The 23,815-nt window shown below is 50.9% G+C and overlaps 7 protein-coding genes across 8 annotated transcripts; 3 read left to right on the top strand and 4 right to left on the bottom strand.

Annotated features, from left to right (window-relative positions):
* Positions 1-5,255: 5,255 nt before the first annotated feature.
* On the top strand, positions 5,256-5,903 carry PV10_08297 (uncharacterized protein; the record flags this gene model as incomplete). Its single annotated transcript, XM_016373294.1, has 3 exons — positions 5,256-5,390; positions 5,448-5,757; positions 5,803-5,903. 3 exons carry the CDS (start codon positions 5,256-5,258, stop codon positions 5,901-5,903), a joined length of 546 nt encoding a protein of 181 aa, XP_016220205.1.
* PV10_08296 lies at positions 5,438-8,272 on the bottom strand. Of its 2 annotated transcripts, XM_016373292.1 has the most exons (4): positions 6,725-8,272; positions 6,306-6,671; positions 6,169-6,250; positions 5,438-6,115 (listed from the first exon to the last, which is right to left on the bottom strand). In XM_016373292.1, exons 1-4 carry the CDS (start codon positions 6,876-6,878, stop codon positions 6,073-6,075), a joined length of 645 nt encoding a protein of 214 aa, XP_016220203.1. In that variant the 5' UTR covers positions 6,879-8,272; the 3' UTR covers positions 5,438-6,072. The 2 variants fall into 2 exon arrangements, with proteins under 2 accessions (XP_016220203.1, XP_016220204.1); XM_016373293.1 differs by having other exon boundaries at positions 6,306-8,272.
* Positions 8,273-8,377: 105 nt separating this feature from the next.
* PV10_08295 (uncharacterized protein) lies at positions 8,378-11,587 on the top strand. The gene is made up of 2 exons (XM_016373291.1): positions 8,378-9,944; positions 10,023-11,587. Exons 1-2 carry the CDS (start codon positions 9,231-9,233, stop codon positions 10,764-10,766), a joined length of 1,458 nt encoding a protein of 485 aa, XP_016220202.1. The 5' UTR covers positions 8,378-9,230; the 3' UTR covers positions 10,767-11,587.
* On the bottom strand, positions 10,667-12,544 carry PV10_08294 (uncharacterized protein). Its single transcript, XM_016373290.1, has 2 exons — positions 12,334-12,544; positions 10,667-12,268 (listed from the first exon to the last, which is right to left on the bottom strand). The coding sequence occupies exons 1-2, from the start codon at positions 12,376-12,378 to the stop codon at positions 11,657-11,659; spliced, it is 657 nt and encodes a 218-aa protein (XP_016220201.1). The 5' UTR covers positions 12,379-12,544; the 3' UTR covers positions 10,667-11,656.
* Positions 12,545-13,484: 940 nt separating this feature from the next.
* PV10_08293 (uncharacterized protein) lies at positions 13,485-17,238 on the top strand. The gene is made up of 2 exons (XM_016373289.1): positions 13,485-15,321; positions 15,371-17,238. Exons 1-2 carry the CDS (start codon positions 14,200-14,202, stop codon positions 16,505-16,507), a joined length of 2,259 nt encoding a protein of 752 aa, XP_016220200.1. The 5' UTR covers positions 13,485-14,199; the 3' UTR covers positions 16,508-17,238.
* A 919-nt stretch (positions 17,239-18,157) lies between these two features.
* Positions 18,158-20,231, bottom strand: PV10_08292 (uncharacterized protein). Its single transcript, XM_016373288.1, has 2 exons — positions 19,763-20,231; positions 18,158-19,706 (listed from the first exon to the last, which is right to left on the bottom strand). Exons 1-2 carry the CDS (start codon positions 19,934-19,936, stop codon positions 18,330-18,332), a joined length of 1,551 nt encoding a protein of 516 aa, XP_016220199.1. The 5' UTR covers positions 19,937-20,231; the 3' UTR covers positions 18,158-18,329.
* Positions 20,232-21,026: 795 nt separating this feature from the next.
* PV10_08291 (uncharacterized protein) lies at positions 21,027-22,403 on the bottom strand. Its single transcript, XM_016373287.1, has 2 exons — positions 21,764-22,403; positions 21,027-21,699 (listed from the first exon to the last, which is right to left on the bottom strand). Exons 1-2 carry the CDS (start codon positions 22,084-22,086, stop codon positions 21,195-21,197), a joined length of 828 nt encoding a protein of 275 aa, XP_016220198.1. The 5' UTR covers positions 22,087-22,403; the 3' UTR covers positions 21,027-21,194.
* Positions 22,404-23,815: the final 1,412 nt, after the last annotated feature.

Below are 23,815 nucleotides of genomic sequence, written 5' to 3'. Positions count from 1 at the left end.
TTGGGTGTTCTCGGATTTCTTCACCTTATTCGACGAATGTCAGGATCCAGGCGTTGGTCAAGAGCGCTTTCTCACCGGTACCTGTTCTCTATCTCATCATGGATCTGGCTGGTGATACAGGTCTGTATAACTCGTGTGATCGCTCCCACGCACGAGTTCGCTTCAAGGTACACATACATGCCAACCTTCCCATAGGTCGACGCGGTTACGTCTCCCGAGAGTCATGTGCAGGTCGGTGACTTGTCGTCCGGGGAATTTGGGCGGAAAGCCAAGCCGTGCAGGTCAGCTCGCAAAGGTCAGCCATGCTGCTCAAAGGTGAGATCGGCACCAGCGGCCGGGCAAGATTAATTCCAAAGAGTTGTCAACTCGATGGGGAAGCCTTGGAGCTTTCCCGCCTAAGAGTTGACTCTCCAAACGATTGGTCGGCATTTATACTTCGCATAAAACAGACATGCTTGATCTAGCGTCTCTGGGCATTTTGCGAGGTGTTGACATGATTCACCAATGCATGATTATAGGTATTTGCCAGGCTTTTGCCTCTGCAATGTGGACTCGGTCTTTGCCTCTGTTTCTTACAGAGTACATACTGGCAATTGTACCCCCCGCCTTTTCGGACCGTCCGGACCGTTTGAACCGTCCGGACCGTCTCTTGAATCCTGCCATACTCCAAGAGGTTACGTAAATAGGCTTTGCGGAGTATAGGTGATTAAAGTTCCCCCGCAAAGGTTGTTGCCATCATCTCCGTATTTCCTGAGTTGATGCCCCATCTACCACGCGTTGTTGATTTGCCCGTGGACTCGTGGGGGCAATCATGGGCACAGATTAATGTATACGGAGTAGTAGTGTCCGAAAATGGGGCGCTAGCTTGCGTGTGAACGAGCTAGGCAAGCAAGGTATAGAGTAATTGTAATAACTTGTAATTAATCGTGGCGCGAGGGAACTTGTGTCGTCTTGCCACATCCAGACCAACTCCCATAGCTGCAAAGAAGAGTTTCAGTATTACCTCCACGTGTACGGAGTATGCGTACGTAGAGGAAGAATCAAAGACCAGGACCCGCAACCAGGGGTGCTGCCCAATGAGCAGTGATTCTAGAAACACTTCTCGGAGATCTTGCACAACACGTTCAACTCGCCCGTGGCAGAGTGTGGTGATGTCCCTCTCGAGTGAGCACCATTTCTCTCCATATCTCGGTTGATAGCAAGTTTTGGACAAGTACAGCTAAGATATCCCACACTATCTTATGCCCCCATGCAGCATTATGCACGCGGCCGTGTCATCTAGACGGCCAAGATGGCTCTAAGAACCTAGGCACGCCAGCCTCGGCAGTCTAGAAAACAGAATCGTTCAGCATCTCTAGACGGGGTCAGGTCCACCCACCCAGCACATCGCCCCTCCACAGAAGCCCTGCCCAGGAAGCTAATCATCACTCAAGCCCAGCTGCTTCCCTTGGCCATGCCTATGTTTGTTTCAGAGCACATTGCTTGCGATATCTGCCTGCTTATTCAAGATGGTCTGGGGACTGCGATTTTTGAGGCGGTAAGCATCTTCTTCGCGGAAGCGGATTGAACATTTTCGGTGGCAATGACGGCCCGTGCTGGAAAATCAGCGTCATCCTTCGAGGCGGGAGACTGTACGGAGTAGTCGCATCCTTAGTGTGTGGATGTGTGGATGTGGCGCCGCCGAGGCCTTACCGAGCGCTACGCAGGCCCGCCGCCCGACTACGCATGGTCCTGGTCTCTACGGAGTAGTGTCAGGAGCCTCGAGATTTGTCTTTCTGGATACGTGTTTCATTATTAGCAATTCTGCAAGGCAAGGCCCATGTTACCTTGTGGGGTACCAGCCATACCAAATCGCCTTGTTCCTATTCCGTATTTGATCAAGGTGATAGTGGAGCTGGAGCTTACAACTGACCCGAAGCGTCTGCAAAAGGCCGTCGTCCTCTTCGAATGCTATTGGAAGGATATCTGAGCACTGTCGCGTGGTGTCTTGTCAATGACCTGATCCCTTAGTGTGGAAAGATCTTCCTCTCAACACTATCCCGCTCGATGGATATATAGACCTCGAGGATCCTCTTCAAGTTCCCCTCGACTTCTCCTCTCCTCGCCCGTCTCTGTACCATTCATCCCTCTGGCCTGGTATCCATAGCACCTATTCGATTCTCCAACGTGACACAGCCCATCGCAGTCATGGACACCAAAGAACAGAAATACTCGGATGAGGGCCTCCACTCATCCGATAGCAACGGCCAAGATATCCAGCTGGAGGAGGCCATCGGTTCAGACAATGTTGACCAGCTTCAACGTCGCCTGGGTAACCGTCAGATTCAACTCATCGCCATCGGTGGCTCTATCGGCACTGCCCTCTTCGTCAGTATCGGTAGTGGTCTTGCTCGTGGTGGCCCCGGCAGTCTGTTCCTTGCCTACACCCTCTACAGCTGTCTGCTCGGTCTCGTAAACAACGGCATGGCTGAAATGGCCACTCTTCACCCTGTTTCTGGAGGTTTCGTCCGTATGGCCGGAAAATGGGTCGACGACGCCTTCGGCTTCATGGCTGGCTGGAACTTTTTCTTCTACGAGGCTCTCTTGATTCCCTTCGAAATCGTGGCTCTCAACCTGGTCTTGTCGTTCTGGACCGATGCAATCCCAACGGCGGCAGTCTGTGCTATCTGTATTGTGCTCTATGCGTGAGAAACCCCCCGCCCCCATCCGTCGCCTCTTGTCCGTATTTGTCCAAGAAACTAAACCTCGTCCAGTCTTCTAAACGTCCTGGCCGTCAAGGCTTATGGAGAAGCCGAATTTTGGCTTTCAGGAGGCAAGGTCATCTTGATCTTCATGCTTTTCTCCTTCACCTTTGTCACCATGGTTGGTGGGAACCCACAGCATGATGCCTACGGCTTCCGTTACTGGAAGAATCCTGGTGCATTTGCTGAGCACCACACTACTGGCTCTCTCGGCCGGTTTGAAGGATTCTTGGCCGCTCTGTGGTCTGCATCGTTCACAGTCGTAGGCCCCGAATACGTCGCCATGGTCGCAGCTGAAGCCAAGAGACCGAGAATCTACATCAAGAACGCCTTTAAGACCATCTACTGGCGATTCGGTATTTTCTTCATTCTTGGATCTCTCTGCGTTGGCCTTGTTGTTCCCTACAACGACCCCGTACTGGTAGGTGTCGTGACCGGCACCACCGCTGGTGGTGGAACAGCTGCAGCGTCTCCCTATGTCATTGCCATGGAAAATATGGGAGTTTCGGTTCTACCGCATATTACCAACGCGTTGATGCTTACCAGTATCTTCTCCGCTGGCAACACCTACACCTATTGCTCCACTCGCACATTGTACGGACTGGCCTTGGAAGGAAGAGCACCACGGTTCCTGAGAAAGTGCACCAAGAACGGTGTGCCCATCTTCTGCTTCATTGTCGTCATGCTCTTCCCTCTCTTGTCTTTCCTCCAGGTGTCAAACAGTTCGGCCAAGGTTTTGACCTGGTTGATCAACTTGATCACCGCGGGTGGAATCATCGACTTTATCGTCATGTGCGTCACCTACATCTTTTTCTATCGCGCATGCAAGGCCCAAGGAATCGACCGCAACAGCTTTCCCTATACTGGATGGTTCCAACCATACTGCGCCTATATTGGCCTCGCAGGCATGACTATCGTCGTCACTTTCTTCGGCTACTCGAGCTTCACCCCCTGGAATGTTGAGACCTTCTTCTCCTACTACACCATGGTCATTGTGGCTCCAGTCTTGTATGTTGGATGGAAGCTCATCAAGCGCACAAAGTTTATCAGCGCCCACGAGGCTGATCTCATTTGGGATCGTCCTGTCATCGATGCCTACGAGGCTTCATTTGTCAGCCCTCCTGTTGGCTTCTGGACTGAAATGCTGCAATTGATCGGTATCAAGCGAGGTGTCAAGGACCAACGAGCCCCTGTCAACGGCGAGGTAGTGTTCCAACCGTAAGAGAACCAAAGTTGACTTTGGTTGGAATTTGATATCACGGTCCTTTCTCTGATGGGAAGGGCATGAGAATGCCTCAAAATCCTCATGTATTCTCTAGCCTCGTCATGGCCACTCAACCTCACGAGAAGTTCTTTTGGCGTAGATGGAAACCAAAATGGTCGCCATCAAAATATTGATACCCCCACACCCAGAACCTTTCATTCTTGCGTCCGATCGATCCTGCATTTAGAGAAGTGATAAAGTAGCCGAGTCTAATGGCAACGAAAGTGCGATCGACTATGTCAGACGATCCAATATCTTTGTATCTGTCGTCGCATGACCATGCCGTCCACACGCTCCAAACATGTCGTCACCAAGGTCGATCTATCATAATGGCCTGCCGAAACATTGTCTTGGCCACTTGGTAGAGGTTCGAGATCCCGAATTTGATAAGCCATGGGTCCGGTTATCTTTGCTTCATTTTAAGCACTGTGCCACGTTAGTCCAATCTTGTCGATCAATTGCCCGTGGAATGATGAATCACATGTCACCGGCTTTCCAAGAAGTCGAGGCTTGATGTTCCTGTCATTGTAATCAGACGGGCATGCATGATCCGCGCGATAAACTTCACAAACTATCGGCTGCTCTTTGCGTTCATCGTGCAGTATCGATGCCCAGAGAAGGATACGGCGATGCTATAGTCATGCTGGCCACCTCATGGAAGCAGCCCCCGGTCGATAGTGTGGTTTACAGCGCTAGCATCAGAGCCACGGAAGCTAGGGACAAATCCACTCCAAAGTGGGTGTCGACGCGCATACGCCTCGGCAGAGGCTGCCGATGACAGTCGGGATTTCCGGACTAGACGGGCGAACGTCCACGTTGTTAGAGATCAAAGCAAAGACACAATGCTGAGACTGCGTGCGTTCATCAAGAGACTGCCAGGTAGGTGCTTTTCATGGTGGTCCTGAGTTGTTTGTAGCTCGGGAGATATCCTTCCCCGTCATCCAGGTGTACAGTACGACTGAATGGCTCAGTTCGTTCTCCTCATCTTGGCTGGCGCGGAATCCACCCGCTACAAATGCTGCTAGCACCATATCTTTGGGAGTTTTGTCAAGTCCGAGGTCCCTGGTACAAGGAAAATAGCGACGACCAATGTCATCCAATGTCATTCAAGTAGAATTTGCCGAGGTCTGAGGAGAAATCTCACGCCAACATTGTATGGATCCTCATAATAGCATAAATGGATATCAAAACTCAGAATCAGGCAATTGGGTTCATTATACGACGGATTTACGGTTACATCAAACGTAAACATGGCTACTAAACCCAAGATCTACAGCCAGGATAATCAGTCCCCCCCGGGAGTAGCCTTTGCTCTCCACATCGAAGATCCCCTGAAACGGATACAAGCATGCCTGGATTCATACAAGGCTAGCGATGACACCGAGGTGATTCTGCCTCTTGACTACACATGGGCTGGCGTGTTGATCCGGGGCCCTTTCTAGGTATTTGAGTATAGTCTCATGGCCAATGATTTGCAGTTGATCAGCGCAACTGGTCTGCCGCATGTGGGAGCCGTGTTCGAAATGGATGTCAGCAAAAAGTACACAAATACCATGTTTAATATGCAGGGAGGGGCGGTATCGCTGGCATTTGACATGGCCACGACGATTGCTACTGCTCCTTGCGCGACCAGGGACTTTTGGCGATTTCCGGGCGTTTCGAGAACCCTCAGTGTGACTTTCCTGCGTCCAATTAAGCTCGGTATGCGAGTGGTCATAGACTGCGAAGTGGTTCAGATCGGCCAAAGATTAGGTAGGTTTAGGCGACCACGTCGTGTCTGTACTAACTGGACAATAGCAACCACACGAGCAACTATGAGAGAAAAGGCGACTGGCAATATCCTCGCCATATGTGAGCACAACAAGGCGAGCGTGGTGTTTAAAGAACCAAAGCTGTAAAAACATTATCTATTATTTGTCTAGGCACGAGACGGTGTTGCCTGCAGGGAGTCCCAAATACCAGTTGTGCTCAAATCGACAGCACGAAATTCAACAATCATGTTGACACTTCCAACAACTATTCCGATCCGACGTAACAGTATAGGGTTTTCGCTTGCTCATCGTTCCTTCAGCCACAACAGCCAGTAACATCAGGAGGCTGTCGATTACGCCTAGAGGCCGTATTGTCAATGTTTGGCTTCGCAGACGATATTGTCAGACTTACTTGAATTCTTCCAGCAGCTGGTCCCAGGTGAAGATGAAAGAGCCGAGAAACGCGCCAATGAAAATACAGATGATGATGTAGCCTTCGACTATCAGTCAGTATATACAAAAGAATGGAAGGCACCCAAGATTACATACCATTATAATACATTGCCAGCAACATGACAAAGTACGCCACCCCAAACTGAAACATATGGATGAGAGCCCGGATAAGTTGCCGTTGGACGAGAATAATAGGATTGATGTGAGGGCGCTGAGTAGCATCTCCAAGGATAGCACGTGTAACAGGTGACGCGGTCTTGCTTTTCTCATTCTCGGTTTCAGAGGAAGGAGGGCTAGACTGCACGGGACCGGTAGCCCTTCGATCGACGCGGCGAAGGTATGCGTCGTATTCTCGCTGTACACGGCGCAAGAATTCGAGAGAAATAACCAGGAGAATAACGCCGATGCAGGATCCTGCAAACATGCCCGCCGACGTGATATGCCAGGACCTGCTGATGAAGCCTGAAGAGAGCGTCAGCCCAAGTCGGGGCCTAGATGGTATGATGAAGACTTACACGCATCGATGGTAGTCCAGTTCCACGTCATTGAGATCTTGCACCCTCCTCCCATGCTCATTCCTCCGCCCGCCGCAGAAGAAGATCCTGTGGGCATGGCCATAGTCCCCGTGCTTGTGACCTCAGAGGTCATTGTCATCGAAGACATGTCCATGGCTCGAATGTCGCTGATCTGTGTGAATAATGCAGGGAATCGTGGCTAGTAACGCTACATCTGTAACGTTGTGAAATGGTGAGCCCGAGGGCTCTACTTTATATCAACCCTCTTCTTCGCAGTCCACGATGGCTTGCCAACGTTGAAAAGATCTTTCAATTAGCTGCATCTTCATCATGTCTCTCCACCACTTGGTCATGTCAAGTGCCCCTTTCAAGATCAACGCCATGGTAAATGCGCAAGTTTTCTTCTCATATCATTGGATGCTTTGCACCAGGCTGAGAGGTTCCACAGTGGTGCGAGCAACGATTGGACAAGAGCACTGGCGAGACTCACACCACGCCTGTTGACTCTGGAAGTTAAGGCTGTCGTCCCGAGTTTGAGCAAGTTTTATTATCTGGCTTGTAAAGTTGCCACTGACGGGTTAAGTAAGCCTTCGTTGTTGCAGCAGCTGGACGTGGTAGTAGCGATCCCTCATGTCTCCCTCATGTCGGCCACATGGGCATCAAAGTTGTTTGCTTTCGCATTGAAGACGCCTGTTGACTTCACGGACACAGGAACTCCATGCAGCAAAAGGGAAGAAGCCCTCCGTGCTGCCCTGCATTGCGATTTCGGAGGTTTGAGAGCTTATTTAATAGATTCGGACGATCCCGCGGGGAAGGGACTTAAATTTGGGCTTAATCATGTCTTGGGGCTCGAATATGCTCACCCTCAGTTCGCTTTGACATACCTTTGATCTTTTACTTGTAACTTCAATATAGAAGTGAGATAGGTAGTTTGATGTTGTCTGTTGGCTATCGTACTAGAGCTCAAGGTCATCGAGTGGTCTGAGAGGCCGGTGTTTGCCCGTAACGTTCCCTGTCCCGTCTTTGAACATAAGAATGATACACATGCTGAATGTCAGTCTACACAAAGAATGATAGTGTCAAGAGTCAACCTAGGGGATTGTACAAGACATCACAAGATTCTTGTCGAGGTTACGAGGAAAGGAGATACGCCGTCCTTGATAGAGTATTTGGAGACGTCACCTCATATCGTCGAGTTTCTAGTGCTGCTAATCGGCCACAACCATACAGTGGGGTAAACATTGCACCTTGTTCAGTCCACAGTCCTTTCCCAAGACGAAAATGACGACGACTGGTGCAGGGTCCTGGCAAGGAGTACGAAAAGCCCCTTACCCTCCGGAATTGCGTAACGTCGGTGTGTAGCCCGGGATGATTACGTTGTCTCTTGAGCCACTGTCGACTTCTCATGCACGGGGTAAAGATAGATTGTGACATGTCGGACCTTTTGGGAAGATGATGGTTTTAGTTGCAGAAAGTGTGCCGGATAGGACTCTTTCCCTGAAAGCCCCATGAAGCAAGTCAACTGGTCAGGGCTCGTGCTGCGAGAAATGGCAGATAATTATATCGCTTATATGGCGTTAGAGCGAGGCAAGGCCTGGATCTACTTATCAACCTAGATGCCATTAATTGTGCTCAAAGTTCGCAAAATTGCGCAAGATTGTTGTCCTTCCTACGCAACACAAGCGTTTCGATGAAACGTACGTACATACATTGCGCAAGGAGCGCCCAGACATCTGCTTATGCGCACTTAAGTTAGGGCTAAGCGGCGCCCATAAGGCTCGGGAAGTCCCACATCCTCGCAGGACAACTTCCTTGGTCTCTTTTTTTCGAGCTTTTGGGTTCTAAAGATGCATGAAATAGTCACACAGAGACCACGGTGAGCCATGCGCCAGACTACGAGGCGTCCAGCACATCGCAGCAGCAATGATACCTGAGCAGCGCTGAAGAGTACATGATACCAACAAAGGACTATAGGGATGGTTATGGTGAAGCCGGGGGCACTAACAGCCTGAGGAGGGACTAGACTTCCCGCTGTCTGTACTCCGTAGGCTTGTTTATAATGAACTTCCCGTTTGGGTAGCTCGGCAACACACCTAACCAGCCAAGAGAGCACATTCGCGGCTCGACGACTCAGGGACCCGAGAAGCCCGAGCGCAGTTGACAGGGGTCAGCTTGGGGGTCAAACGTGTCCTGACCAACCTGCTCTGAGCATGTTTACGCCAGCACCGCCAGACACATTGAGTCGCCCGCACAACGGACCCAGTCGATTGCGCACATTCCAGATGTCGAGACTGCCATCTCCCATTGGTGTTTCAGGATAGGAAACTTGCTCCAGTTGTTACGACAAGAGCACTTTTATCATGTCGCCATGCAGACTTAAGTCCGCCGGTTTCCCCATGGCTGACGAGGGGCTATATCGGCCTCGATCAGTAACTTCCCTTGGCTGTCGCACAAGGTCGGCTCGGTCTTAGTTGATATCCGCTAGATACAACAACGAGGCAGCAAAATGGTGTCTACGACATTTCCTCGTGTCTGCGAGGATAGATCTCATTCCACATGGTCATGGTCACCGCCATATCGCAAACTCCAGCACCTGAGCTCCCAAGCTGATCTTAAAGGCGTCGATCCTCGAGATCGTTGCTCTTATCGTGGCGCTAATCACACCACTGTATCTGGCTTCCCCAGAATGACGACAGGGCCCAAGCCCCAGGATGCGAGGCACTGGGGCCAACATGCTTTGTGGGTGGGAAACATTGCTGCAGAAGTCACCATTTTGACTCTGCGAGACTACTTCTCTGCTGCGTGTCCGAGAACCGTCATCAGTATCGCCTACAATTCAGACGCCAGGTATGCATTTGTCAACTTTAGCTCCGAAGAATCTCGAGCCGCTGCCATTCGGCATGCAGCGAGCACTTTATTCCAGGGTCGACGCCTCGACTGTCGGATTCGACAAGGCTCCATGTCGAGGTCAACCAAGGTCCATTATGCCGTGGGGAAACCAGGAAACACGTCCTTCACTGTCTCTCATCAAGGCGAGAACAGTCTAGAACAGCGTGCTGTTGAATTGCTACACTATCCGGAAACCGTCGAGGCACAATGGGGCAGGGATAAGTTCTTCATCTTGAAGAGTTTCTCACTCGAGGCACTTGCCAAAAGCATCGAGACTGCTCGGTGGTATGTCCCCAAGCGACACTGCTCGCGGCTAAATTTTGCCCACCAGGTGAGTCTTGCCGCAGGCTGCAGCAATTTGATCGTTTTATGCTCAATGCTAACGAGGCCATTTGGCCGTAATCCACAGACATCACGAAATGTATACTTTATCTTTTCGATCAACGGGTCGGGGTCCTTCTGTGGTCTTGCAAAGATGAAGTCTGAGACACAACCAGAAGCGTCGGCCACGAATCAACAAAACGACATCCACCGGACAAGCTCGACGCGGAGCGATTCATCGTCACTACTTCGCCATTCCCTCTCTAGAGTCTCAGGGGCGGGGTCTGGCTTACGGACGCCAACGACTGCCTCATCAATATCAGTGGCAGGCACCATACACTACGAACCCCAGCGGCGGAGAATAGTGTGGGAAGCTTTACCAGCGGAGCAAGCTGACGAACAAGAGGCGGACGACGATCTCGCATGGTCGGAATCGTCTTCGTCTTCGTCTACAGTGTCAAATTATGAAGCAGGATTAGTGGCGGGCGAGGACAATTACCGCCTCCGAAGACACACGGTTCCTTCACGGGCCGACATTTCCTTAGATTCACCTGAGGTGAAAGCGCTCTGGGACAAGGATTTGGCTGGCACGAAGACCGAGCCCAAGTCGGACACAGGGCTGATGGAGATGCTCGAGCAGTTTGGCAACCCATGCGACATTGAATGGATTTCCACGAAGGCCATTTCTTTCGACGAGATCCGGGGCATCAAGAACGCTTGGAACAATAACAAGGAGATTCAAGTTGCTAGAAACGTTACCGCCGTGGAACCACGTGCTGCAACGGAGCTGCTGAAGGTTTGGACAGGTGTTGAAAGCAGACGTGTGTCGTGAAGTTAACCCGAGACTGCCTTGTATGAGGCTTAGAGATCGTCACATCATCACCAAGACACGGTCTATCGCCGATAAGCAAGATCCAAATCACCGCCTCCAGAAACAGCTTTGCACCGGGTGTGCTCACATATTTTTACGCTACGATTTGACGACAAACTTCACCAGAACCCGAAAGTTGGTCGACATGTTCGATCAACACACGTGACGTCAATGATGATAAATGATAAACACAGGTGGATGACCTAAACAGTTATTAGGACATATCAGGACAGGACAGGACAGGACTGCAGACACTGGAAATGCAGATTGATGCTACAATACCTTTGAATATGCCATGCTAGCACGGCATAAGGCTACGTTAGAAAGGACAATAGACTCTTCTTCGAGTGAATTGGCCCAGATGGTGTTGAGAAGGCAGAATCACACCAAAATGAAGGGAGAGGGGTGAAGATCCAGCAACAAGTGTGATAATCAGGACAGGGCGTACAGCTGCAGTCGAATTATCTCATGTCCCTGGTCGTCAGCCGTCTCCTGGATTGACTCTGAGCGAGATTCTAAAAGGAACACGCAAGGCATGATAGAGTTCATAGAAACAGAGGAGACGACGGACATATCTGTCTCATTGGACCATTCAGCAATGGATTCGTCAGCCTTTTCATTCCTCGTGAGCAAGTTTGTAGACGAGTCGCCCATCTTATGGCAGACCCAACCCCTCTGTCGAGGTCCATTTCTCGGCGTAAGTATGAGCACATTGTGAGCAGATTACCAACAAACAAAGAGTGCATTTGAGAAACCAGGGCAATAAATGGATAGAAATGTTATTCTCATCTGATAACTATCATGCTCATCTCTAGCATTATTTGTCGTGCCTTAGCTTCGTTGGAGGACGATCACAAATGACTCGAAAGGCCCGTCAACTCTCCGTAAATGGCCTGTACATCACCGAGAAATCTCTTCTCAGCGGTCTTCCAATTGATGATGTCCCAGATGTTGGAAAGATACTGTTTCTTGTTGTTGAAGTATTGGAGATAGTAGGCGTGCTCCCACATGTCGACTCCGATCAAGACCAGTTTCCCTGGCGGTGGTGGAAGTTCTTGGTCCTTGGAGGTGGTGATATCGACGGCGTTGGAATCTTTATCCTTGACAAGCCACACCCAGCCGGAACCCTGGATGGCAAGCGCGGCTGATTCAAAGGCAGTCTTGAATTGGTCCAACGTCTTCCAACGTTGAGTGATGGTCTGATAAAGTTGTGGCGCTGCTTTGGTAATGTCCGAGTTACCGGATGAATGGGGAGATAGATTCTCCCAGAACAGCGTATGATTGACATGGCCGCCGGCATTGAATCGGATGATGGCCTGGAGTTCGAGCTGCTTGAGCAGATTCGATCCGGACAATGCTTCACCCTGGGCCGTGAGTGCATTGTTTAGATTGGTGATGTAAGTCTGATGGTGTTTGTTGTAATGAAGATCCATGATTTGCCTCGAGATGGATGGTTCAAGCTCCTGTTATTAGATTAGAATCGGTACACTGGGACATGCCATGATGACGGATGCGGAATAGTCCTTACATCTAGGCCGTAAGGCAGCTGAGGGAGTTGATATGTGGAAGCCATGTTAGTATTCGGCCTTGTTTGCCAGGCACAATATGAAACAAGATGTCCAAGGTCAAGTTACAACAATGAGGATGGGAGGGAAGAACACGCTCATGGATAGAAGAATCCAGACTAACGACTCAAAGTAACATTGCTGGTTGTCCCTTACTCTTGCAGCTTAAGGTCCTCGATATGGATCTGCTGGGCAATGCTGTTGCATCATCTAGAGCAAATATGCCACGTGACCCTGATCATATCTTGCTCACCTTTTTGCAAATCCCATCCGCCACATCTTGTGGTCCGGAGATTGGTCATGTCGGGCTGTGTACACTGTGATTATCCTTTAGGTGGTGCAAAGGCGCCACGTTCTCGGGGATCGAAGAGTTTAGGCAGGCAGTACCAGAGACATGGCGAACAACAGGAGTTTTGGTGTGGTATTGAGCAATTTCAGTATATTGATAACATCCACAAGGCTCACCTTGAGCATGTTTTGATATAATCATGGCTGTGAAGCATCGACTGATGTATTTGGCTGAGATGAGATGGATATGCAAGGCTGCAGCTTGCACTGCATGTCTGATAATCAGGAACGACGCAACACATGGTTCAAGGCTTCGGGAGATGTGCAAGGCATGAGCATGGTCAACATGGCACTGACGCTCGTCATTCGAAGCTTGTATCAAAGTAGGAGAGTATGATTAGAGGATCATGATGTCGCTGTTGTCGTGGTCCGAAGACAGGTGACCTGTCGCATAAAAACCGGAATAAAGTGCTGTCAGAGACTCGCTGGACCACGAACAGGTCGTACTGGTAGTCTGACTGTGAAACATGCGACTGATTAAGCCGAATGGTCCATCAAGATAGTAAGCATTGAATGACATGAGCCTTTGGAAGCAAATTGAGCTAGCTGTACCGAGTACACAATTCTGGCGTGGGGCTGGGCACCGTTTGCTGTGAATATGCTCATATAGGGGTTGAGGGGCCAGGGAGGCATCCGAGGTTCCTCAAGGGCTCGTCCATACAAAAAAGCACGTCCTTAGAGGCCTGGGCCCTATGCCTCGATTGGTATAGCGAGGGGGATACCGTGGCCAGGGAGCCAAGCTCACGAGCCCATGAACGTCCACGGTCTCAGGCCTGTGACGCCCCCTCTGCCCCCACCAGTGTCCCCTCGTCCCCTATCCCTCTTCCGTGCCCGTCCCAAACAGGACTTGACGTGATGGCTGGTCAAAGGCTATTCATAGACGTGGACAACGTCGACTGCTTCTAGCCTCGCCGTCAACGCGACGCGGTGGTTTGATGTCTCGCAATCACCAATGAGCATGTTTTGGATGGTAAGCCTGGGTCAACGTGAATCCACTGTCGCTCGCACTGGCTGTCGGACACGCCACTCGAGAGGGGCCATCAATGACCGTGTCTTCGACACTTCTGACCGTTCTACCCTTAGCCACTGCATGTATCGAGCAGACCTTGTCGCCCGCGCCTGTCAATGTACGGGGTGGACTGTGGTCGACATCATGGTACCCCAGAATCGGCTTGGATGGTCCGCAGTGGCCTGGGCTGGGAACCTGCTCGTGGCTATGGCTCTGAAAACTCGGACTAAATATATCATGGCCTGCCACTCGTTTGGTCAAAGGAGCCAGTTTCTTGCTCAATCGTCTCTATACATACACTCTCTCAGCAGTTGCGGTGGGATATTTGGTCTGTTGCTCGCAGACTTGTCATTCTTTGAACCCTCACCACTCGCTTCATTTGCTTATTGTCGTTCTCTAGTCCAACCTCAGTACACTCATTCAAAGGTGGATTCACTCTCCTAAAACACTCTCTTTTACTGCTTTTGACAAGATGACCCAAATCTTTATTGGCCTTCTGGCCATCCTCAGTCTAACTCTGACTGTTTTCTCAGCCCCGACGTGGCCTTCATCCTTCGACGAGCTCGAAGATATCAAATATCTCCACGATGGCTACATGTCACGAGGCTTCGCCTATGGTGTAACGCCGTGTTCATTCGCACGGACGCAAGGCAGATCAGTTGCTGCTGGGTTTCTACGAACCGCATTCCACGACATGGCATCTGCTGATGTCGCTGCTGGCACCGGTGGCCTCGATGCTTCGATCGGATTCGAACTGGCTGGACAATTCGCCTCTGCCAACATTGGCCCTGGCTTCAACAACACCATGGTCTACTACTCTCGTTTCTTCAATAGCCAGGCATCAATGTCGGACCTCATCGCGCTTGGCGTCTACACTGCCGTGCGAAGCTGTGGTGGACCCGTGGTTGAGACTCGATCTGGTCGTGTCGATGCTACACAAGCTGGTCCGGTCGGTGTTCCTGATGTGCGAGACTCTGGCCCGGTCCTCGGCGCTGCTTTCCGAAGAATGGGAATTTCTCAAGAAGAGTCAATCCAGCTGGTGGCCTGTGGTCACACTCTAGGAGGTGTTCACAGCACCGAATTCCCCGCTATTGTTCCATCGAACTCGTCAGTGCTCAGAACCGCCGATTTCGACTCGACTAATTCCACCTACGACAACAAGATCGTCACCGAATACCTTTCTGGAACCACCAAGAACCCTCTTGTGATCGGACCAGATGTTGCTGCGAGGTCTGACTTCCATCTGTTCAATTCCGACCGCAATGTGACCGTCACCAAGCTCCAAGACCCTGCCGTCTATCAGACTACTTGTTCGCAGGTGCTTCAGAAGATGCTCGACACTGTGCCACGTGGCGTGGTTCTGACAGACGCTATCTCTCCCTACGATGTCAAGCCGTATGGCCTCCAGCTTAATGTGGTCGATTCTGGTGATGAGTTGTCCTTCACTGGTCAAGTCCGCATCAGGACCAACGATCTTGCAAAGGCCAACATCCAAAAGGTCGAGCTTCAATACAAGACTCGCGATGGTTCCGACGGCGGCCTGATTTCGACCAACGCCACTGGAGATGCCAACGGAATCGACGATTCATTTTCGGTATGTGACAGAACAATCTAGGTTCTAATCAACTCGCTAACGTGCCCAGTTCTATGGTTTCGACACCAAGATCCCCGCCAACTCTGCCATCTCTAGCTTCACGGTTGTGGTGACGTTGAACTCCGGTGGCACCAAGGTCTTTGACAACAACGGCAAAGGATATCCCGTGTCAGACGCTATCTTTGCCCAAACCGCCAATTCAGCCTTGACTGCTGCCAGCGGGACCGGTGTTCAGAAACTCAACATTGTGGCCGCCGTGCGAAATGGCCAGTCTCCCACCGACTTGGCTCTGACGTTGACGACCATCAATCCCATGACATTCAACAACCTCCCCACGGTGGCCAAGCAGACCGTCCAATTGGTTATGTCATGTGAATCCAAATACTACACATTCTACACGGCCAGCTCCGATGTCTTCACCAATCAAGTCAACACAACCAAATACGACGTGAGCTTCAAAGCTACCGACGGATCCATCAAGATCGATGGCTTCAATAGCATCAACACACTTCCACCAACGGCACCAGCAGTGGTCTGCGGAAGTGCAGTATCATCGACAACAACCACATCAACACCAACCTCGACCTCCAGCTCCGGAAGGACGACTTCGTCAGCTTCAGGGTCATCATCATCATCATCACCCACCGGCTCCGGCCCCGTCAACCCCACGAGCTCTGCCAGCGGCAGCATTATAACCATCACAGGACAGATCACTGCCATTGTAACAGGCACAACAGTGACTACCGGGTCAGGAACTGACTCCGGATCAATCATCACCATCACCGGTCCCATGAGCACCATCACCGGACCTGTGACGCTGACAACTGTGGTTGACCCAGGTGCGGGCAGCATGTTGACCATCACAGGAGCAATCACGACTCTCCTTCCCGGATCTGGCACAGAATCAGGGTCGATGATGACCATCACTGGCGTCATCAGCACCATTACCGGACCTATAGTGGAGTCGACATCCGTGGTGGCTCCCGTCGACAACAACCCCAATGGGGCTGATGACAACGGTTTCATCTACCCTCCTCCCACCACCACCGTTGACAACCTCGTCCCCATCGCCACCTTCACCGGCGCCGCCCCAGCCACCTACAGACCAGCGGCAGCGCAGGGACTGCTAGGCCAAGTGTTCACACTAATGGCCCCCGCTATCCTCGCCCTGGCGCACGTCTGGTAGAAAAAGGGCCCAGCAGCCTGAGCCTGAGTCTAAGCCTGGGGCTGGGGCCGAGTGTAACAAAAGAATGGGTTTTCATGACATGACATGACATGGTTGTTTCCCCCCTCTCTTTACATTGGGGGCAGCGGGTTGGTTCATGGATGGCGCGGCGTCTTTTTTTGGGGCTGGTCATGGTCATGCACGGCTGGGTAACCGTGCGTGGCGCGGGCTGGCGGCGGCCGGGGCTTTGTTTCTGGTCTTTTTCTTGACAGTCTTGTATGTCATCATCTATGCACAGTCTGCTATTTTTTTTAACTCTAGCCTCCTGCGCAGTTCAGGGGTGCTTCAAATAATGGATGGGCCGTCACGTGTCACGCGTCGCTGACGTGTTGGAGGCGGATGTCCGTACTATAATAATGCATATGTACTAGGTACCTACGGAAGTACGGAGTATGTGGTGGGGCGGGTAGGGCCTGGCTGGCCCAGAATAGGTACTTAGGAAGTCTCCTGTATGTCTTTTTTACCTGACATCTCCTGTTGTGTGAACATGGATCGGAGAGAAAAGGAGGATGGGTGGTGTTTGCCCCTCCACTCAACTCACCCTATCCTTCATCCAAGGTAGTCATGAGAAACTTGAGTATACCTCTGAGATCTAAGGTAGACATCTATCTATGAGACATGCTCTTACCTCTATAGATACTTACCTATTAATGATATATCCACCCAATCTATGCGTCGCACGCAACATGAAGCATTAGTCCAAGTATCCATCATCCATTAAGTGTAGGAACGAAATGTGTGCCAAAGAAAGTGCTTGCATGAAGATCTGCTTGATCAGAACCCCGATTCGCAAAGCCCCTCGGCCCCCTTCTCACCCCACCCTGCCTTTCCTGCCTACGGATACGCGATACTTCTTACATTGCTCCATCCTCTGTGCACCGAGGCAGCGGGGCGCGACGCGGCAGAATCCGCTGCTCTGTGCGTCGTTGTTCCAGGCACGCGGGGCGAGGGCGAAACTCTGCCGCACGTGCCACTCCCAGTCACACTATTATTATCCGTAGAATGGTAGCAGGATAGCATCGCGTACAGGACGTGTTGGAAGAAAGGTTAAATACTGTGCGTGTCGGGTTAGGGTTCTGGCCTCGTTGAAGCATCAGGCTGCAAAGTCTTCCTCCAAGGCCTCACTTTAAGTGGTAGGAGTCTCTGGCTTCCGAGAAAAAGGATGAGTCGATGATCCAGGGGGGTAGGGTGGATGTAAGGACGCATAGAGTCCAGTGTATCCTCGTAAAGGATCAGGATTAGGCTACACTATGTCCGGATCACGAAGGGCAACCAAGCCTATAACGCCTTCTGTTCTACTCTAGTGTCAGGAGGCTGAAGTGACAGCAGGACTGAACCCTGACGTAAATTTGACAGGGATCGGGACCAGGTCAGATGGTCAAAAAGGTCCTCGTTCGAGGAAGAAGAATTCTGCGAGGCTGGTCCAATCACTCACTCATTTGCTCGGTCAATTGGTAGGCTGTTGAAGGCGATGGTGGCAATACTCTGGTGGTCAGTCGCTTGATGCTCATGCAATTAGCGATTGCGCTTGTATGCCTGCGAGGATCTTCGTATGCGCACCAACTCGAGCTGTACATTCGCAGAGGTCGCAACTCGGCTATGAGAATTTTGCTGCCCCTCATCTGCCCAAGAAAGGAGGTTGTAGAGTGGCCTGGTTTCCCTCCAATATTTGAGGACTGGAAACCTCGGGCGGTTCATATTCATACATACTTAAACACTAGACTAGCTGATACGCCATGCAGGCAATGATAATAATCAGTCACGGCTGTGGACAATGCTTTGATCATAGCATTAGCCCAATAACAAACGCCAAAGCAAATGCTGGAAATAGACAGATCGACACTTTTGCCGCGTCCGAATGGCCCGTGTTGCTAAACGGACTGCCCCCTCCTCCTGATTCTAATGTGTTGGTGGGAGCAACCCTTGTAGTTTCGGTCGATTGACCGTCTTGTGTACTGGATGATGAGGTCGAGGTCGAGGAGTCGCTCGTTTGCGAACTAGAGGATGTGGAATCAGATGATGATGACGAAGAAGATGAGGATGATGATGATGATGATGACGACGACGACGACGGTGGTGGTGATGAGGATGACGAGGATGAAGAAGGGGTCGCTGACGATGATGTTGTAGATGATGAAGTTCCCCTTGTCCCAAATCCAATTTGACCATGGTCAAAGTCAAAGACGCTGTAAACATTCTTGAGGAATACTGCGCCGAGAATCCATTGATTTGGTCCATATGCCTGATGGCCGATGATGTTACTGTTGCAGATGTTACCATTTCCTCGGCCAACGTAATCTTTGGGTGAGATGGCGTATTTGACTCCCGAGAATGAGATGTACACGGTCTCTGTTGTTGTACAGGGCACGAGGAACACCTCGCCATTGTTGGTAGCACCGGGAATGAGCGCATGGAGACTCTTCGCATCGGCAGGGGGGAGCAATATGTACGAGGTGCCCGTGTCGATGAAGGCCGTCTTTCCTCGGGCGAACCCCACGGCTTTGTCGTCGAAGCCCGCATCGTCGACTGGAATTTCCCATCCCCCATCGTTGACTGTTTTGGTAAAACTCAGATTGTTGTCAAATTTGGAGGTATCGTAGCCGCCAAAGGTGATCTGGCCATCTCTGGTGCCATCAAAGCTTCGTTGAAGATGAACACCAACGAGGTTTTCAGACAAACCTGCTTGCTCGTCCAAGGTCTCCATGATAGTTTGAGTACCCAGTGTGTCTGATGCTGATCGCCCAAGCCCCAAGATACCATCTAATACGTAGTTGAGGAAGTCGTCCGAGGCAGTGTTGGCAAGACCAAAGGATAGTTGGACTGAATAATTGGCAAAACTCAAACGATCGTTCGCGATGAAACCTTGGACTTGACCTGTGCCATAACTCATCGACCAAGGCGCACTGGTGATCTGGAGAGTATTTGAGTCTTCTTGGCCCAGGGTATTGTGTATCCGACATGCGGCAGATTGACACGAATCCCCCATGGCCCATGTGTCGGCAGATCCAGTGTCCAGTAACATGTACATATCTCGCCCAGGCGTTCCAAATCGCATGGTGGAAAAGTATGTAAAGTCGGAGCCGTCTTGGTTGATGGCCATGGCGTTGGGAATGGATGGTGTTGTGGAATTGCTGACGGCGAACTTGTTGTCTCGTTTGACCTATTGAGGGATGAGTACTTATCGTGATATAAACTCAACCTTGAGCTTGCGCTTACCGGAATCTTGGTTAAATCGAATGTCACCACCCCAGAGGTTGGGACAGACGGTTCATCAAGCTGATATGGCACGAATCGTTTTAATTTGGGCTCCGAGCCGTCGCCAGCCTGATAAGGATAAAAGGCTGAGGCACAAGTCGACAGCAACGGCAAGGACAGCCATCTTCGATGCATGATTATATAATGTAGAGCGATATCGTTAGGAAAAGCTGTTGTTGCAAGTCGTCATCAATCATCAAGCAAAGGAACCAGTCCCCAGTCTAGTCTTGTTTAATGTATGGTGATTCTGGTCATCGATGATCCGGCCAACGAGTCGCAGGAAGTCTGAGGGTGAGAGTGAGTAGGAAATAATACAGGGATGCTGAGTGCAACGAGATGACGAGATGCTCAGTGAAGAGATCCCAGTAATATGAGCTTGAAGTTATTCACGGGCGGATATTGATGGCGAAAACTTCAGCGGTGCTCTGGGAAGACATACATATGTTGTCAAGCCTTCCAGGTGAACCCCAGCCATGTGCATCCAGCGCAAACCCACAGTGGACCGCCATCAGGGGCATTGATGACAACCCGGTGTACGCTCAAAAAGGACTAAGTAAATCCCGCCCTCGATTGGCGGTGGAGGACGTGCCTGTCGATCTTGTCCTTTGCAATTGGTGCTTGGAATGCGCCTCCACCACAAGCCTCGACCCTCGGGCCTCTCAGATGGCATGGTTGGGCAGTGAACGGCAGGGGTTCGGCCAAGCACCAGCCGTCAGCGCCGAGTGCTCGCTAGGTGAGTCTTGAGAGTTGAATCGCCTGGACCGGCATCGCCCATATTGCAGGATCATGTCAGACCTGTGGACGTGGCGGCAAACGTCGATGAAAACGTCAACAGCTTCTTCCGTTGAAGAGACACCTGAATAGTGCATGCCTCAAGTCCGACTTTGGTAGAAATGGTTCGTTCAGGGGCAATCCAGACGCCGGTTAAAGGCGAGTGACTGGGAAAGTCAAAGCTACTCGTACCCACGCTCGAGCTTCCCACCGGCCACTGCACACCCTCGCTGGCTTTCCGCATCCAACCAAAAATATCCACACCAAAGCAGGGCCGTCGCGCGTAACTTTGTCCTTACGGAGTAGACGACTCAAGTGTGGCGCTGGCTCCAGGTGCTACGCAGTAGCGTTGCTTTTCCGGTGGAGCACCGCATCGAATACCCTCACATGATTGTCGTGGATAGGAGCGTCTTGTTGGAGCTCGAGATGAAAATCTATGGGTACGCTCGAGACTGGGAAGTGTCATTGTTCAAGCAGTGCACCTGCACCATGCATCATGCACTTGATTCAAAATTCAAGATATATTATAAGTAATATAAACGGGTCTCGTGTCCCAACCACCCCAGGCGCAGTCACACGAAAAGTGCACTGATCGTGATGTGTAGTCTACTACACTGATCAATTACTGGTTCTTTTTCTTGTCGGAAGGACCAAACAGATCGTCGAGGAACCCAGCCCAGACTTTACGGACGGTGGCTTCGTCCTTGTCTTTGACCATTTCGGCAAATTGTCTGGCGCTGTTACCGACGGTCTCGGCGAGCTTGGTGAGGGCGTCGACAGACATTTCCGATGCATGATGACCATCGTGGACATCACTGAAAGGGCTGGCGGGACTATCCTCATCACCGTTGACGGTCGAAATCTGGGCCTTGAGGATAGTATCTTGGCCTGGAGTGTCTTGATAGCCTCCCGCAGCAGCATCAAGCTCAGGATATTTTTCTAATGCGGCCTCTGCAGTGTCCGAGTCGATATCTGGCAGGATGGGAACTCGAATTAGGGCAGGTTCGGGGCCCCAAGAGCTCTCAAAGAGCCTGGGTAGGAAGGCAAAGTCAATGGTGGAAGAATCACCAACGGCTTTAAGCTCGCGTGTGGTGTTGAAGTGCCTTTGAGGAGAAGTATCCGAGGGTCTGTCTGGGGGTCAGTGGACGATGCTCTGAAGGCGATAAGCAGGTGGATCTTCAATTGGCATACCCAGAGACTGGTTTACGAGTTTGCTCAATGGCAATCCGCTTCATGGCGATAGAGAGGGCTCTTGCCTGCAGGTTGTCATGACCCGCCAGGCGATCAATCAGCTCATGCTTTGTTCCTGAGGCAGAGATGGAACGCTTTTGGCATTCCTGGCGGAGGTCTTGCAGGGCCAAGGGCAGGTAGGTGGACTTGTGTGTGGTATCGGCGGCTAGACGAGGGGACGCGTGAGAGCCCGTGAGATGGAGGCTGCGTTTGACCGAAGCCGAGCCGTTGACTCTCTGAAGGTTGCGTAGAGCCTTGAAAGAGGAAGCACGAGGAGCAGCCATGGATGTGGAGATATATTGATGGTACAGATGAAAGGTGGGAGAGGATGATTGAGAAGAGCTAATGGATGGTGTGTACAAGTGAATGGTCTAGATAGTCTTGAGGAGGGTTCATATGTATCAAAGGGGATGGGATTGCGGTGTTGAGATGGAGAAGGGCGGTCAGATGGGATAACACTGTAGAAGAAGTGAGGTGAGATTAGACCAAGTGAGTTGGAGATTAGGTGAACGTGTGTAGCAGAAGTGAAGCGGTCACGGCGGTGTCGAAGATCCCAACTATCCCTTCTTATCCTTGAAGCTGCAACCGAAGATGATTGTCCTCTGACCTACCGTGCATCCTTTAGCACGAGTTAGTCACTTATCTTACAGGCTACAAGACACCGAGGGGCCGAGGGGGCTACAAGCTAGGCCTTTTAGGCTTCTCGCTACTGGCTACAAGCTGCAGCTCCTCCGCAATTTACAGCCCAGAACGAGGGACAAGGACCCGAGGGACCACAAGGACCAACCAGGGGAGTCAATCCTCAGTGCTTGGGAAATGGCAAAATGCTGAGTTGCTGAGTTGCTGAAGCTGATGAGCTGCAGCCCCCCAGTCCAAGCTTCCTAGACTCCGCAGCCACCGGATCCATGGATGTCCCCAACCGGACGATTTAAGGATATTCTGATGTCAGACCACTATTTGGGTCCTCAACATCCTCATTCTAGTCATTACCTACAGTTTGGTCGAAGATATGGTACGCTGAAGTCATCCAATAGAAGGATCAAAATGTTCTGAAGAAACTCCCAAGGCAAAATTGAAAGGTACAAAGTGCTATGTCCACATCATCGCGCCCTTCATGAACAATTCTAGTACTTATGCTTTACTCATGGAAAGTGTTTATTCAACCGCCAGGGATCTGATAGTCAGACGGGCGATTTTGAGCCTCCACCTGAAATTCAATAACAACAACAATAGGCAACGCTCCCCTGGGTGCCCTTGTCGGCTTGGGCTAAAATTATCCTGCTTTTATCTTTTGTCCAGGGGAGTCCGGAGGAGATTCTTTGCTTTAGAGCTCTCTGTATAGGCATCAGACATCCTCCTATTTTCAGTTCTGATTGTATGGAGATACGACTGTGGTCTCACCTTTTACCCTATCAGCATTCCAATGTCTGACATTCAGCCAGAGGTGTGCGCTCAAGACAAAGTGAACACCACATCATGACAACCTGTATAGCTGTGCCCCCAAGCTTCTGTCTGCCTTGTGTTGGGAAGTTACCTTGTTGTGACATGCCACACATCAAGCCAATCATCACACAACACCGTTGAGTACGAGGATCAACATGACCCGAAACTTGCACCACAGACCTGTCAGAGAGTAATTTGTTTAGAGATGTCTCACCACATGGTCACTTTTCTCTTGCATATTTCTGCTGTGTATATCAAACATTACTCTGGTATTTCACTTGTTGCATTGTTAACAGAGTACCTGAAACTGTATGCTCTGTGCGTGCTATGCAATTCTGCGTCGATGTATTCCAGGGAACGAAGCCGTGATTTTGGACTCAGAGCACGGTAAGAGACACCTACCCTGACTGCCTGACTACTACAAGCATGAACAAGGTTGGTTGAGGATGAAGCTCCAGGCTAGTGGGACACATGTCCGACCTTGGTCATCAATCTTCACCCTCAAGTTTGGGCAGACAGCGCCGCGATCAATCTCTAGGAGCCGTTCCAAGCCCACGACGACTCATCGAA

This window comes from Exophiala mesophila (assembly GCF_000836275.1).
Source record: "Exophiala mesophila strain CBS 40295 unplaced genomic scaffold supercont1.6, whole genome shotgun sequence".
NCBI classification, from domain to species: domain Eukaryota; kingdom Fungi; phylum Ascomycota; class Eurotiomycetes; order Chaetothyriales; family Herpotrichiellaceae; genus Exophiala; species Exophiala mesophila.
The sequence above is the reverse complement of the archived record's forward strand: the minus strand, read 5'-3'. Positions and strand labels throughout refer to the sequence as shown.